The sequence below is a fragment of the Haliotis cracherodii genome, unplaced genomic scaffold, assembly GCF_022045235.1.
Source record: "Haliotis cracherodii isolate W230 unplaced genomic scaffold, xgHalCrac1.p SCAF_5, whole genome shotgun sequence".
Lineage (NCBI taxonomy): Eukaryota > Metazoa > Mollusca > Gastropoda > Lepetellida > Haliotidae > Haliotis > Haliotis cracherodii.
Window position 1 is genome coordinate 40,598,801 of NW_027266308.1, and position 16,830 is coordinate 40,615,630.

A 16,830-nucleotide genomic window follows, 5' to 3' on the forward strand; every position below is an offset into this window, starting at 1 on the left:
GGTGTAGTGGTAGTATGGTCAGTGGCTGCGTCTGAACGTGCACTGGGTGTAGTGGTAGTGTGGTCAGTGGATAGCTGTGATATGTTGGAGCCGAGGGGCGCTGTACAGAGTTGCGTCCCCTGGGCACGCCAGAAACCTATGATTGCGGGTTCGAATCCCGTTTCGCCCCGATTGTATATCTAGGTTTGTCGGCACCATACCCGTGCTCGTGGGTTTCACCGAAGTTGTAAACGTCTGAGACCTGCATCACTTCGGGCTTTCCTCCCACATCAAACAGACACCCTGCGATATACTGTTAAACACAGCGTTAAACCCAACTCACTCACTCACTGTTGTAGCGGACACGAACCTCCTGGAACAGCAGCTGCAGGAGAACCAGCGGAAGATGTCGGAAATGCAGCAGTCATGGGATCAAAGACTGGAGGCAGCCAGGTTAGTGCACAACAACCCTCGCTATTACAAGTTAATATAATATGATAGGAACACCCGAATTTTTCACATGACATGTCATGACAGATTAACTACAGCCATATGAAAGGATAGGGGATTCTATTGAGTAGCATATGTCGTGATAGTCAACTATTTTATATACTTCAGATCTAACAGGCATGTTATGACGGTACATGGTTGTTTTCAGGCGAGACTGGGAAAAGGAATTCCTGAGGACTGACCGCAATGAGTGGGAAATAAATCCCTATCTCATGAACGTGAATGAAGACCCTCAGCTGACGGGCGTGGTGAAACACGCACTGGTGGAAGGTCAGTGGTTGATTCTAACCTTTCCCTTCATACACAGAAGAGATCCATGCTCACTTGAATACAAGCTTCATTTTTAACCACGTGATTGTATCATACCGATGACATCTAGGTCTAACGAAGATAGGATGTAGGCGTACCCAGTGTATGTCTGATTTGATGACGCCCATTGCAACATTGTGATACATAAGCTGCCGGGCAAAAGAAAGTATACACCCATGTGTGATAGTGGCTAGAAATTAAACAAACAAGGACAGGTTATTCGACGGTGACGTATTCTTTTACCCAGTGTTTATGTAAAAATTGTGCTTTAATAAATACTATTTGTAGTTGACTTATGTTTTCATTTTAATATGTGTGACTTTATATTTAAATATATATTTCTATTTTTCATTTGAAATGTATTTGTTTTTCAGGCTCGATGACAATTGGTAAATCCGGAGACCCCGAGATCAATATAGCACTGAAAGGACTTGGGTAATAGCTACTTTGTTATGATCGATATTAAGACCGTGACACTTATTCAAATGTGATGTTCCTGGGATTTTATCGTAAAAAAACAATTGCTCCCAAAATGCTTGAATTTTTTTTTTGCTTCTGACAGTTGGAAACAATTGTTTTTGCAAACTGCTTAATAAACCTAAAGGCTCTTAGTTTTATTTATTTTTTAATATAATCCCCCAAAATAAAACTATGGTCTGTCCCTTAGTTGCAAATGAAACTGGACATCTATAGTGCCTAAAACACTGTTAGCATTTTGAACAGGATAGTGAATGGATCTCTTTCACAGTTGATTTTAATGATGGTTGAACAGTAAATTAGTCAAGAGAGACTATTAAAGAGGGACTGACTGTGCCCTAATGTGTTCCGGTCCAATGCAATTTCATTGCGTGAAACTGAGACACCGTTTCCCTGTAATTAAAGTAACCATTACCATCTTTAAAATGTCCCTAGCAGACAAAGTCGGTTTTGAATGACTTGAATCAAATTGGCCAGGGCTGCCGATTGGTCCAAGCCCAGTGCCCCTTTAAGCTAATTTGTAGATGGCGTTGCTCATTCTGTGAAGGTAACTAACATAAAATCAAATTTTCATTTGTCATCTTTTCATGATTGTTGTTTTTATACACAGAATCCAGAAACGTCACGCGATCGTTGAGAATGACGGCGGGTCCGTGTGGGTTAGACCATGTGATGCCCATGCACAAGTTATCATCAACGGGTCAAAGGTCAAACAGAAACAAGAACTACATCACATGGTGATTATGGGAAAACCACTTTTCATTCCTTTCTATTTTCTCTACCCTCATATACAGCAAACTAGACGACAATGTTGGATTGGGTTAACTTGTCTGATTCATGCTTCTGTAGTCAACAAGATCCGTCATATTAAAACACCTAAACACATATCAAAGATGTATGTACTCAAGAAACAACGTAATGGCCCATTATGACGGGTAAATAGTTTTCCACGATTTTTTGTCCCACATAATGCCTATTCCAACGCTTTCCTTCAATGGAAACATTTGTGATATGCAATTGCATTAACAGTGTGAAAGCATGTTAAAACAGTTGTGTAACGCCGTAGCCCACAGCCATTTCACTGCGGACCCGTGATCCGGGGTAGAATAGGTCTCCAGCAACCCATGCTTGTCGTAAAAGGTGACTAACGGGATCGGGTGGTCTGGCTCGCTGACTTAGTTGATGCATGTCATCGCATCCCGATTGCGTGGATCGATGCTCATGATGTCAATCACTGTATTGTCTGGTCCAGACTCGATTATTTACAGTACGCCCTCATATAGCTGGAATATTGCTGAGTGTGGCGTTAAACAGTAAACAATGACATAAAGACAAAGTTCACGGCGGCCTTTAAATAATTAAGTCTGGACCAGGAAAACCAGTGACTGAAAGTATGGGCAACGATCCACTCCGTCAGGGGACGATGACACCAATCAGCCAAGTCACAGGACCTGTCAACCCAATCCTATTTAGTTGACTCTAAACACAAGTAGCAGTTATTCGGGGCCTTCTACTCTGGAATCTCGAGAATAAGCACAGAAGGAGATGCGTGTTGTCTGGACAAACTATGAACTTAACATATATATGTTTTGTCTTCAGGACAGAGTTAAACTGGGGTCAAGTAGCCTGTTCCTGTATATCGGCTTTCAAGAGAATAGATCCGACTTGGACCAAGTGAAGAAGTACAGCTTTGACTACTTCATGACGGAATTAGCCGAACATGAAGGTATTGCGGTTGAATTACACACGCCACGTGACGTCGACACAGAGGAGGATCACGTGACCACTGTAGTATACCAAGAATATGTTGATCTGATGCCGGCTATAGCAGAAGCAAACGCCATTAGCGAAGAGCTGAATAAGGTTGGTATATAGAGGTTATCACGCGAGTGTGTTTGGGGATGGTAAATATCCTGCATTAGGAATAAACATTGTATTTAGCGAGCCTTGGCGTGTTGATTCATTAGGCGTATTGTCATCTTCCCGGGGCAAGGGAGTTGACTTACTCTAAAAGTACTTTTAAAGTCAGTTAACTCCCTTGCCTCTGGAGACCCGTGAAGATCCGGGGTAGAATAGGTCTTCAGCAACCCATGCTTGCCGTAAAAGGCGACTATGCTTGTCGTAAAAGGCGACTAACTAACGTGGTCAGGCTCGCTGACTTGGTTGATGCATGTCATCGATCCCAACTCGATTATTTACAGACCGCCGTCATATAGCTGGAATGTTGCTGGGTGCGGCGTTAAACAACAAATAAACAAACAAACCCCTTGCCTCTGGAAGACGGTGTATTGTCAACCAGTACACTACTTGTCACTGTCGGGCTGATATAATGAAGTCTTTTCTCAATCCTGATTATTACAAGGGAAGTGCAAATTAGGATTTATCAATAGGCTCATAACAGGAACTGTACCGGGTCCGCATGTTCAAAGCAATCTTTGCGCAAAGTCCATCTTAACTCTCATACTTTAACATAAACTCACAATAGCTTAAGCGCTAATTAACAAGTGAATATCCGGGTTAGAATTTTTTTTCAGCAACCCATGTTTGTTGTAAGATGTGACTAACGGTATCGGGTGGTCGGACTCGCTGACTTGGTTGATGCATGTCACCGTATCCCAAATGCGTAGATCGATGCTCAGAATGTCAATCACTGGATTGTCTGTCCCAGACTCGATTATTTACAGACCGCCGTCATGTAGCTGGAATATTGCTGAGTGTGGCGTTAAACAACAAACAACCTTCAAACATTAGTGCCAAGTGAGCCAAATTCCAAGAGGATTTGCCTGTGTGACTGGACCCTTACATCGAAGGAACAATGCATGTTCATTCAGTATATCTTCGGGAAGGCATACATTGTTAAATATTCTGTCTTTTTTTCATTTTACAGAAATTAAAGTTTGAGCCAGAAGTAAAAAGCCAATCTAGTCATGACACGAAGGCCAAGGCAAAGGAGAAGGAGATCATAGTCCGAGTTACTAATGTTCTGACGAAAAAAGTAAGTAGCAAAGAAATATATCCATAGGGTACTCCTAACATAAAGACTTTAAAGTTAAAGCTGATTTTTGAGTTGTGAATTACATTACATTACGTTAATTTCTATATGTGTTCCCCACTCCCAATATGTTATCGTATGTTTGTTGTTGTATAACGATTTGAGTGTTAAAATGTTTTACTTTGTTGACCGTGCGACAAAAAGTTTCAACGTTTTTGATCATCGTACTGTCCAGTCCTTTCAATTACTAGAAGGCCGCCTTACGTAGCTGGTATATTGGTGACTTAATACCAATCGGGGCAATGGACAGTCTAGTCGTTGAAGCTTTCGTTTGTCATACAGAAGATCTGCTAGATTCCTCTTATTAATACAATTGTACAGTTCTCATCCCATTTTCTTTACATGTAAAATCTCTGTGAGGAACAACACTCGCATATCTGTGGAGAAATAATTTCTCTTATTAAACCAGGTTTGGATCTGGTCAAAAAACAAGTTTCTCCACCGGAAGCTCATCATGAATGGTCTGTACACGCAGTTTATGGATCAGGGTGAAGTGACAGTCTCTAAGGATCAGGATCCTTTCTGGGACCCAGTCGAACCCATCTTTCTGGGAAGGTAAGCTGCAACACCCATTCGGTTTTACTTCAGGGAATAGATGTCTCAACGATGGAAGGAAGCAACCATTTCATTTTCAGGAAATTGATTTCAACAAATTACATACGCTTCGCATTAGAGAAAAAAAAACCTGTTCGTGTTGGAAAAAAAATAATTTAAAAGAAATGCTAACCGCAAACCTAAATCCCGGCCGTCCTCATTGTTAATCAGTTGGTTGTTCCCTAACCAATTCATGAAAGACAAAACGTGTACTGACACTGCTTCGCAATGACGATAGGGAAAATAACCTTCAAACCATTATATACAATCATTTATACCCCTGTTGCAGATCTGTCACCTAATCGGGGCCCCGTTGAGATCCAGGGTAGAATAGGTCTTCAGCAACTCATGCTTGTCGTGAGGGCGACTAACGGGATCGGGTGGTCAGGCTCGCTGATTTGGTTGATGCGTGTCATCTATCACAATTGCGTGGATCGGTGCTCATGTTGTCAATCACTGGATTGTCTGGTCCAGACTCGTTTGTTTACAGACCATCATATAGCTGGAATATTGCTGAGGGCGGCGTTAAACAACAAACAAACAAACAACCTATTCGGGAACAGTCGTATATTGTATAAGTTATAAAGCGTGGTTCGTCACGCTGAAGACACAGGTTCGATTCCCACATGGGTACCTTGTGTGAAGCCGCGGTATTGCTGGAATAATGCTATTGAAGCGGCGTAACACCATACTCACTCACAAAGTGATCATTTCGTATTTGGTGCCCCCATCCCTCTGTGATATGGCCAATATATTGCTAAAACTAAACCCATTCACTAACTTAGTCTTTATACCTCTTCCACCTCTATGGCCAATGAGCTCAAGGGATTAGTCAGATATGTGTATCCTGTTGGATAGACTGCTAATGTCATGGCTTATGATATTGCAGTTGCCACGTGTGGCTGAAGATGTTGGCTTACAGTGACGAGATAGATGAACACTTCACACTACACAACTACCACGGGAAGGAAGAAGCTGTGGTGCACGTGCAGCTCCTGCCCTGCGACAAGGCTGGGATCCCGCTACAGGGAGAATCCATGGTGTTCGAACCGGAGGATCTTAAAGACAAAGCCTTTTATTTTTTGCTGAAAGTGCCGACTTGCATGAGTGTTCGATGGACGATGGAGGACGCGACGAGAGGGGTTATGTGCAAGTGAGTTCAGAACAGACACTTCAGAACAATGCCAATGGATTATGGGTTCCATGCATCGTGCCACTCGTATGAAAAATATGAACTAGTGCTCATGAATTACAATTCATCTCTTTATGCCCCACACTCATGAAAAGATTGATCATCCGTGTAACCGTATGGTTTAAATTTATTTCCACAAATTTGGTTGTTCACACTAGGACAGTCACCTTCTTTTGTTAAAAAAACCCAACAAAGTCGCAAATTGTGCGTCTTGTGAAATTCAGGATTTAACTGAAAAAATGTCTGATGAATAGAACTTATATCTAGCATGTTGAAGTTAGCATCTTGTATGACAAGTTGTTAGAGTATTCAATATCAAGGTAGTGTTTCCTCGTCAGATAAGGTGAGATTAGGTGAAATGGGGTTTAACGTCGCGTTCAAAGTTATTGAGAAGAAGAAGAATAAATGTATTCGGTATCAAAGGCCGCATGGCCAAGAGTACAATACGTGAGATAAATCTTTGCACATGGACAAGTGGGACAACTGTTATACTATCTCAATACAATATTTATCGAAGTTATTAATATAGCAGCGTGCATGTACGTGTTTATGCATGTGCTTGTACTGTTCCAGTATATTGTGATAGCCCACCGATATACCACGCCTTAGTTTAACATGGATACCCCACGAGTAATTATACTTACGACTACTCCTTGGTTTAGCTCCTTAAGGTCGAACGCCAGGCAGGGTAACAAGAAATACCACCTTTAACGACTTTTGGTATGACGCGGTATGACGCTCACCTGTAAGACGCTCTATCCACGAGGCAACGGAGCCGTTCACGTCAGTCAGAAGGAGGTTCGCTTTCCTACATGGCTACAGAAGGCCCTTGCAGTACAGTAATAACATTGTATAACTAGATTTGATATGTTAGTATAATATTATTTCTTCTACCATCAGACTGAGGTTCTTTGAGGAAAAGGAGCCGCTGTGTTCCCAGACGGTGTGGGGATCCCCGATGGCCAGCTTGAACTACCAGAAACACTTCTCCTACACGAAGATGCCGATGTCCCTTCTTCAGTATTTCCAGAGAGAGTCCCTAGTGGTGGAGCTGTGGGGAACACAGGGTATGCTAACTGTGAAATTCTTTTCAATTACCCCTGGGGTTCCGGCACAGAATATAGATCCGCAGCAACCCATGCTTGTGGTAAGAGACGACTAAATGGTGACATGGTTGATTGCATGTCATCTTATCAAAATTGCGTGGATCGGTGTTCACGGTGTCAATCACTGAATTGTCTGGTCAGGTTTCGATTATTTACTGACCTTCGTCGTATATATGGCATACTGCTGAGTGCAGCGTTAACCAACCAACCAACGAACAACATAGTTCTTAACCACGTGGAGATTCCGGAAAAGAATTTGTCCCAAGTAACCTATGCTTTCGGCTAAATGTCCATAGGTCCGGTTTGAGGACTTGGAACGATGTAGGACGTTGCTCGTAATATCAATCACTGGTTTGTCTGATTTGGACTCAATAAATTCAAAGGGCTATGGGGATTCCGGGTCAGAATAAGACACCAGCAACCTCTGCTTGTCGTAAGATGCGACAAAATGAATCAGGTTATCGGGCTCAGTGACTTGGTTGATTGCCTCCCCTTGTACCACGATGGCGTGGATAGCTGATCATTAGTATCCTATTGCTAACGTTGAAAAACATTCTCTTTTCAGAAAACACTATTGTTTCTGCAAACAGTTGACAATATGTATTCATACCCAAGGGCAAAAACGAGTTATTACTTGTTAGACTTGATCATCGCCCTTATTTTGGGATGCGATGGCATGTATTGGCAGGACCAAAGTTCCTCTATGTGCACCTGATTATACAACTGTATCATTTGCAGGTTCAAAGGAGGTTCGGCATACAAATGGTATTCAGGAAAATGGAAACGTAAGCTGCCTACATCCAAGGACGACAGTAGTTCACCCATAGAAACACTGCTAATAGCACGAGTTTATCTTTTCAAGAGTATAATCATTATGTATAAATATTGGCATAGATGTATTCATGTATTCATCCACACGGAAAGACGGTGGTCTTGTTACATTTCTCGTAACACTTTGATGCTGTAGTCAACCGCCGGGCAAAGGAAAGTATACACTCATGTTTGATGATGACTATAAATGAAACAAGGGGCGGTCGGGTAGCCTAGTGGTTTAAGCGTTCGCTCCTCACGCCAAAGACCCGGGTTCGATTCCAGACATGGGTGCAATTTGTGAAGCCCATTTCTGGTGTCCCCCTCCGAGATATTGCTGGAATATTGCTAAAAGCGGCGTAAAAGCATACTCACTCACTCACTATAAATGAAACAAACAAGAAATGGTTATTCGATGGCGGTCTTATTGATAGGGGTGCCATAGTTATGCTTCCGGGACTGTTTCCAGACTAGTAACGTTTTGATAACGATTGTACTTTTGGGGTCAAATTCAATTTTCAAGTGTATACTTTCGTCTGCCCGGCCGTTAATATATATGTCTGAATAGTATTTCTAGTATAATTCATAATAACTGGTGGTTGAAACATACTCAACTAACTCTGTAGTCTTCCACTTTCTTACACAGCAGAATCAGCATGTAACAGCCCTTACTAACAAACTGGAACAACTGGTATGTGGTCTAACACTTTAATTGCTAACATTATTTCTTGGGTATTGGTTGTCTTTGTTTGCTCTCATATTCAGTGGCTATGGGTAAAGCTTGTAGTTTCGTTTAACAATATACGATTAACTCTATAATGACATCCATTAAACCCATTTCTGCTCGCTTCACACATACCCCAAGGAGATGACGATGACCCGCTGTGGCTAAAACTGTTGTGCCTACTCTAGCCAATCATACACTAATCCGGTTTTACGCACTAAAACTTCTTGGATGTGCTGTAAAAGGGTGAACTATGCCGCATCTGTTGACGCGATGTTATAAAATAGATGTATCCGATCAACTGCGCCTCCCCCATCTTCCCGAGGCAAGAGAGTTAACTGACTTTAAAAGTCCAGTTTCCACCCTTGCCGACCTAGGCTGGAATTCCTGGGCTCGATCGTAGCGCCACCAGTGGCCATTACGAGTAATGTCCTTTCTATGCCTCTCCTATTGACCAATCAGATTCCACTTCTCGGATCACTTGCATTTGCTTCAAACAAAACGGTGGCGCCCTGTCAAGACGATCTGATCGATAATCAAGATCTATATTGTGATAAAACGAGTCTTACATCGCGAAGTGCATCAAATTACGTGAGCACCTTGATTAAAAACATGAAAAGATATAGAAAATATCTGTTGACAACGAGTTAGCGGTGCACATGCTTTGCAAATCTTGCAGTCGACCGAAATCTGCATGACACTTTACGAACCGGATTTCGATTTCGGTGCGCGATTTTGATTGGACTATGCATAGTCTCGTTAGTCCAGCCAAAATCTAACTCCATAATACCAGCCTAGTTCGGCATGGGTGGAAACTGGATTTGTGTAGTCAGTTAACTCACTTGCCTCAGGAAGATGCGCCTCCCCGTGTCCAAACGATGTCTTTCAAATTTATATTTAAAAGTAAACAAAAATTCTTTGGCTCAATCAAAAATCTATCACTTTAAAAAATTAATACCAACAGAATACTGGTCTCAACGATGGAAGGTCACCTATTTACCCATGGGTTGGTGTGAAGCGACTCGCAGAACATATATGGTGTGCTGGTGATGAGTGTTCATATATATAATAACGTTTGAAAATTCTTTTTCTTATAATGGTACTCATTTTAAGCAAACAGAGAAAAGTTCGATTTGGAATAGCAATTTTAGCAATTTTAATGCCTTTTTAGAACACACAGCTTGAAGAGATTGAAGATGAGAGGGCAACTTTAAAGAAGGAAAACTTTAAGCTGAGAACAGAGTTGGAGCGACAGAAACAGGCAGTGAAACTAGCACGTGTTGGGAGAGGTATGTCCAGCCTGGCTTCCGACATCAACTTCTTTAATATTTGATTGTGTGTTGTTTCACATCGCACTCAGTTGATTACATGTGATCATATGCGAACAGAGTTGGCCGATGCTCATGATCTCAATTGCTGGTTTGGCCTCGTCATGTAGCTGGAATATTGCTGAGTGCGACGTTAGGCAAAAAACAAACAACCCTGTATAAAGTCAGATATTTCCCTTTCAACCCGCATTGTCAATGTGTATTCTCAATCTGCAACAGGAAGCTTCAATGAGCTCCCGGTGTCGCGATCTTCCTCTAGTGGCAGCAACTCGGGAGATGTACCGAAGACACACGCGGTTGGCCTAGACGTGGAGCTCGCCAAGAGCATCAAGACCTTCTTCCGGGACATGCGGAGTGTACAACAGCAGATCAAGGACATGAAAACTGCAGGTAGTGTTGTATATTATATGTATTCAGTGAGCCACAGTCAGCAATATCAGCTTTATGACGGTGGAGTTTCAACACGCGTTGTCGTTGTAGGCTGACACACAGACAGCCCATCACATAGAGCGGCCACCCGATCCTCATTTGAGTAGATTGTATTCATGACTCAGTTTTATATATATCAACTTGTTCTCGTCGATGTATGGCTGTAATAATGCCACTGCGACGTTAAATTTTATCTGACTCCATTACCCATTCATTTGAGTAGGCACGCACCTGATGCTGGGGGCCTGTTCTGCTTCGGTCACACTCTTAAGAACGTAGACCTCATAGAGCCATATCCATGAGGTTAAAACCTCACACATTCATAGGCCAAGACAAATATGAGGTTAAAACCTTACACTATCATAGTACATTGATATCCACGAGATTAAAACCTCACATATTCACAGTGCAGGCATATCAATGAGGCAAGACATCAAACATTCATAATACAGACATATTTTCGATCGCAATATCATTTAGCCAATTGATCTGAAGCGGCGATGAAACTATTTCGTATATTTACTCAACGTTAGTCAAGGTACCATGTCTTTACGCCTTGTGTGCTGGTGATGTTTCCCTGCTTTACACCTTGTTGTTTGGTTATTTAACGCCGCACTCAGCAGTATTCCAGCTATATGACGGCGGTCTGTAAATAATCGAGTTTGGACCAGACAATCCAGTGATTAATATCATGAGCATCGATCCACGCAATTGGTATACGATGACATCCATCAACCAAGTCACCTTTTACGGGAAGCATGGGTTACTGAAGACCTATTCTACCCCGGAATCTTCACGGGTCCATTACACCATGTGTGCATTATCTGTTTGACAGTCACCACAGCCCAGTCCAGTAATGTCCAGAACGGTAACCTGAAGGCAGCCTTGCAACAACAGAGCGAGAACCTTGTGAAAACTGAAGACCAGATCAGCGTGTGCCTCAAGAATCTAAAACAAAGTGTCGTCAATACCATGAAAAAGTCCAAAGACTCGTCATGACGACGCTAGTTCCAGGACAGTACCGAAATCGCATTACGTTAACCATCGTACAGTGTGCCTCCTTACAGTATAAATTTGCACTAACTCTTGAATGTACAGTAAGATTTGCCATGTGTAGTGCATCGCCAAGTATTAACTTTCGAAGGGTGTAAGGTATTAATAGAAGGAAGATAACGCCAAAATTAGTATCTAAATTTAAGCCCATGGCCCTAAATACGGAAATATTTTCCGTTTTTAAGCGTATGAGCATAATCCCGCTTGGGCCTAAATACGCGAAGTCGGGGAGGTCCCGGTACGCGGCCCGGTATGGTGTGCCCATATTGAGTTGCTCTCTTTATGCCAGTTCCAGTTGGTAGCCTGTATTGACTTAAACATCAGTGCGGTGTACTGTGGCAATGTATACCTGTGTGAATGTACATGAGAGCGTGAGTGAGTGAGTGTGATATTACGCCGCTTTTAGAAATATACCAGCACTATCACACTTATTGTACCTATGTGACGAACCAACGCTTTAACAATGTCATTACAATTAGATCTTTTACTCCGACACAATATTTCTTCGTGAATATCTGACACATCCATAGAACATCACGTCAGGTGAACCCCGAGTCAACGCTGGTCGCTCAATCAAAACGAAGGATGGGTGGGTACTTAGCCATTTAGATGTTATGGCTTCATTTCTTACCGCCTCGATTCGGAAGATCAGTCTTTTTTTGTCATTGGTACCGAACATTTAAAAGCCTAAACGCTGACTGGCTGATCTCAGATCTTCGTGCAGAGAGGTGTCGTATCCTAGAAATGAGATCGACTCTTTAACTACTAGGCTACACCTCCTCACTTGTATGAAGGTTCATATTTAATTGTTCAATATGATTATTTATATGTTTGACCAAATGTCATTTTTGGGTTTGGATAATATCTGCTTTGGTTTATATTGACATCAAATGGCAATAAAAACAAATTGTGCAATAAGAAACTCGCACTGTTGCTGTTGTTTGTTTTAAGTTAAAACATATTTTATTCTCATGAACAGGATTGGGCACAAGTTATGACAACTTAGAATGCCCTCTCCCATAGATTTACATGAATGCATATTTACAATTAATAATTAAATGGCAGAAGGGAAGGAAGAGAAATAGAGAAACGTATTTACATTAACATTGCTCACTCAAACCTTTTTCGTTTTCTTTATATACGTATGTACATTCCTAAAAACCTTTTCGTACACATGTTTAGGTAAAGCCAACTACCATCAAGTCAATATTAACATCACAAGAAGTTTTCACTGTTACTGCGTGCCTCAACTCGTTTCTAGCTATTAAAAAAAATGGACACTTATTAATGAAAATATATGAATTTTCATATGGGATGCAACATTGGCATTTTGGATCCTCGTTTGAACCCTTTCTAAATAAATAATTTTATATTTCACTGTCACCATGTCTTAATTTTGTATGTATTGTGTTATATAGTGGACCTGTAGATTTATCAGACTGGATTTAAATTTGGAGAAGGTCTCAATATTTCTTAGTTGAATGGGTGATGTATTCCACAATTTGATAGAGGATGGTTGTGAGTGAGTTAGTTGGGTTTAACGCCGCTTTTAACAGTATTCAATTTATATCGCGGCGTGTCGGCTTAATGTGGGAGGAAAGCCCGAAGTGATGTGGGTCTCAGACGTTTACCACTTCGGTGAAACCCACGAACACGGATATTGTGCTGACAAACCTAGAAACATAATCGGGCGAACCGGGATTCGAACCCACGGTTTCTGTCGTGCCCAAGGGACGCACCTCTGCACAGCGAATCCCAGCGCCATCTGTGCCCCCAATAGAGGATGGCTTGAACGAGGATTCTGAAATCTTTGTACGTAATATAGGCGTGGTCACATAAAGAACAGCGCTGAGGTTGTATACCGTTTGTACCGACAGAGACAGACGGTACCTTCTTAACAGAAGTATAACTTGGTAAACCAGTTTTAATTCTTGCTGCTTCTAGTTGGAGTTACTCTGTTCTTTGGCACAACCACCCTACACTTCACATGCATATTCAAACAGTGGTCTAATTAACAATAAATAAATCTCGTTCAACACACAGTACTGTATATATAAATTATATATAAGAAACTACTATCTTTCTAGTTGGTGGGATCAGAAACTGATATATTTCTAGTTGATGGGATAAGAAACTAATATCTTTCAAGTTGGTGGGATCAGAAACTAATATCTTTCTAGTTGGTGGGATAAGAAACTAATATCTTTCTAGTTGATGGAATAAGAAATTAATGTCTTTCCAGTTGGTGGGATAAGAAACTAATATCTTTCTAGTTGGTGGGATAAGAAACTAATGTCTTTCTAGTTGATGGAATAAGAAACTAATGTCTTTCCAGTTGGTGGGATAAGAAACTAATGTCTTTCTAATTGGTAGGATAAGAAACTAATGTCTTTCTAGTTGATGGGATAAGAAACTAATGTCTTTCTGGTTGGTGGGATCAGAAACTAATGTCTTTCTAGTTGGTGGGATCAGAAACTAATGTCTTTCTAGTTGGTGGGATCAGAAACTAATATCCTTTTCGTTGATGGGATAAGAAACTAATGTCTTTTCAGTTGGGGGATAAGAAACTAATGTATTTCTAGTTGGTGGGATCAGAAACTAATGTCTTTCTTGTTGGGGGATTAAGAAACTATTGTCTTTCTAATTGGTGGGATAAGAAACTAATGTCTTTCTTGTTAGGGGGGTTAAAAACTATTGTCTTTCTATTTGGTTGGATACTAAACTAATATCTTTCTAATTGGCGGGATAAGAAACTAATGTCTTTCAAGTTGATGGGATAAAAAAACAACGTCTTTCCAGTTGATGGAATAAGAAACTATTGTCTTTCTAGTTGATGGGATAAGAAACTTATGTCTTTCTCGTTGATGGGATAAGAAACTAATGTCTTTCTAGTTAATGGGATAAGAAACTAATATCTTTCTAATCGGTGAGATCAGAAACTAATGTCTTTCTAGTTGGTGGGATAAGAAACTATTGTCTTTCTAATTGGTGGGATAAGAAGCTAATGTCTTTCTAATTGGTGGGATGAGAATCTAATGTCTTTCTAATTGGTGGGATGAGAATCTATATTGTCTTTCCAGTTGGAAACTAATGTCTTTCTAGTTGGTGGGATAAGAAACTAATATCTTTCTAATTGGTGGGGTCAGAAACTAATGTCTTTCTAGTTGGTGGGATAAGAAACTAATATCTTTCTAATTGGTGGGATCAGAAACTAATGTATTTCCGGTTGGTGGGATAAGAAACTAATGTCTTTCTAATTGGTGGGATGAGAATCTATAGTGTCTTTCCAGTTGGTGGGATAAGAAACTAATGTCTTTCTAGTTGATGGTATAAACTAATGTCTTTCCAGTTGGTGGGATAAGAAACTAATGTCTTTCTAATTGGTGGGATAAGAAACTAATGTCTTTCTAGTTGATGGGATAAACTAATGTCTTTCCAGTTGGTGGGATCAGAAACTGTTGTCTTTCTAATTGGTGGGATAAGAAACTAATGTCTTTCTAGTTGGTGGGGTCAGAAACTAATGTCTTTCCAGTTGATAGGATAAGAAACTAATGTCTTTCTAGTTGGTGGGATCAGAAACTAATGTCTTTCTAGTTGATAGGATAAGAAACTAATGTATTTCTAGTTGATGTGATAAGAAACTAATATGTTGTAGGTGGAATAAGAAACTAATATCTTCCGGTCGGTGAGATAAGAACCTCATATCTTCAAGTCGTTTAGATATCCAAATGCACGTTCCGTATGCAATACAAGTATTGTAAAACGTTGAATCAGGATCGCTAGGCTTCGCGGTTATTGTACGTTCCACACTGAGTAGCAACTGACACCCCTTCCGAGATAAAAGATAACTTTCGTAACCAAAAGGTAATAAAATGTGTATACATTCTAAGTATGGTAATATATTCAATGAGCACCATGATTTTCAATAGCTGTTACCTTGGCACTTATACGCTCAACAAACATGCGAAAATTAACGACATTTTTAGGTAGTCCTGATTTTGTCAATCGCATTCAAAAAGCAAGACAGGGGCATGTGCGTTTCAATACTGCCTTGATCAAATTTCATACTTTTGTGGCTGTACGTTGTTCAATATTGAAGCCACTGATTGCTTTGCATGGGGTCGTTAGGCACATGGCAGACAAATAATCTGGTTTTGAGGACGGAGCCCCTTACGACAGATGTTAACATTGATGGAAGAAGGGTGATCAGGTGATTTATATTTCAACATGGCGTAAGGTTTCGTAAAAGGAGTAGTTACATCAATTGTATTTCATGGCTCCAATGGCTGACAGTTTTTCCGAGCCAATCCAACACACCTCTTCAAAAACGATCCATGCCTGCTATTCAAAATAACAAAAAAATCGAAAGTTTAAACAGTGATTAAAGTCCTTTAAAAAAAGAGAACTGGTTTCACCATTTTCAATAGTTCGCGTGACTAGCGTCTTACATTGTTTCTCTGTCAGTAGAACGATCTCCATTAATATGTGCTGCATAACTCACTAAGCCTTCATCGAATGTAATCAGACGTTTACCACTTTGATGAAACCCACGAGCACGGGTATAGTGCTGACAGACCTAAACACATAATCGGGGTGAACCGGGATTCGAACCCAAGATCATAGGTTTCTGGCCTACCATTGGGCTCGCAACTCGTCACAGCGAATTGCAGCGCCTTAGATGACTGGGTATCCCTTGCCCCCACACATTAAACGGTAAACTGTTATAAACAGAGATTATGTACTTGTTTGTGTATCTGCATTGGTCATTACTGTTAAATCTCCGTGAAGATCCGAGAAGAGAATATGTCTCCAGCAAACCATGCTTGCCATAAAAGGCTACTATGCTTCTCGTGAGAGGCGACTAACGGGATCGGGTGGTCAGACTCGCTGACCTGGTTGATGCATGTCATCAAATCCCAATCTCGTAGATCGATGCTCATGATGTCAATCACTGCGTCACAAAAGAACAATGTTTAACGCCGGACTTTGGACCAATTCTTTCCCGGAATCTCCAAGAGGTTATTGAACAGAACTATGTTGTTTGTTTGTTTGTTGTTGAACGCCGCACTCAGCAACATTCCAGCTATATGGCGGCGGTATGTAAATAATCGAGTCTGGACCAGACAATCCAGTGATTAATATCAGGAGCATCGATCTACCCATTTGGGATACGATGACATGCATCAACCAAGTCAGCAAGCCTGACCACCCGATCCCGTTAGTCGCCTCTTACGACAAGCATAGTTACCTTTTACGGCAAGCATGGG

The 16,830-nt window shown here is 41.1% G+C and overlaps 1 protein-coding gene across 2 annotated transcripts in view; it reads left to right on the forward strand.

Moving 5' to 3' along the window:
* The window catches only part of LOC139442614 (kinesin-like protein KIF28P), a 38,501-nt gene extending 26,271 nt beyond the window's left edge, over positions 1-12,230 (forward strand). Inside the window, exons 10-23 of one of the 2 annotated variants that reach the window (XM_071223470.1) lie at positions 339-432; positions 638-759; positions 1,173-1,233; positions 1,886-2,012; positions 2,875-3,138; positions 4,163-4,270; positions 4,737-4,882; positions 5,811-6,074; positions 7,014-7,180; positions 7,958-8,004; positions 8,676-8,720; positions 9,925-10,042; positions 10,301-10,471; positions 11,346-12,230. In XM_071223470.1, the coding sequence (XP_071079571.1) occupies positions 339-432; positions 638-759; positions 1,173-1,233; positions 1,886-2,012; positions 2,875-3,138; positions 4,163-4,270; positions 4,737-4,882; positions 5,811-6,074; positions 7,014-7,180; positions 7,958-8,004; positions 8,676-8,720; positions 9,925-10,042; positions 10,301-10,471; positions 11,346-11,509 (1,898 nt within the window). In that variant the 3' untranslated portion in view covers positions 11,510-12,230. The remainder of the gene's footprint in view (positions 1-338; positions 433-637; positions 760-1,172; positions 1,234-1,885; positions 2,013-2,874; positions 3,139-4,162; positions 4,271-4,736; positions 4,883-5,810; positions 6,075-7,013; positions 7,181-7,957; positions 8,005-8,675; positions 8,721-9,924; positions 10,043-10,300; positions 10,472-11,345) is intronic. The other variant, XM_071223471.1, reaches the window with a different exon arrangement.
* Positions 12,231-16,830: the final 4,600 nt, after the last annotated feature.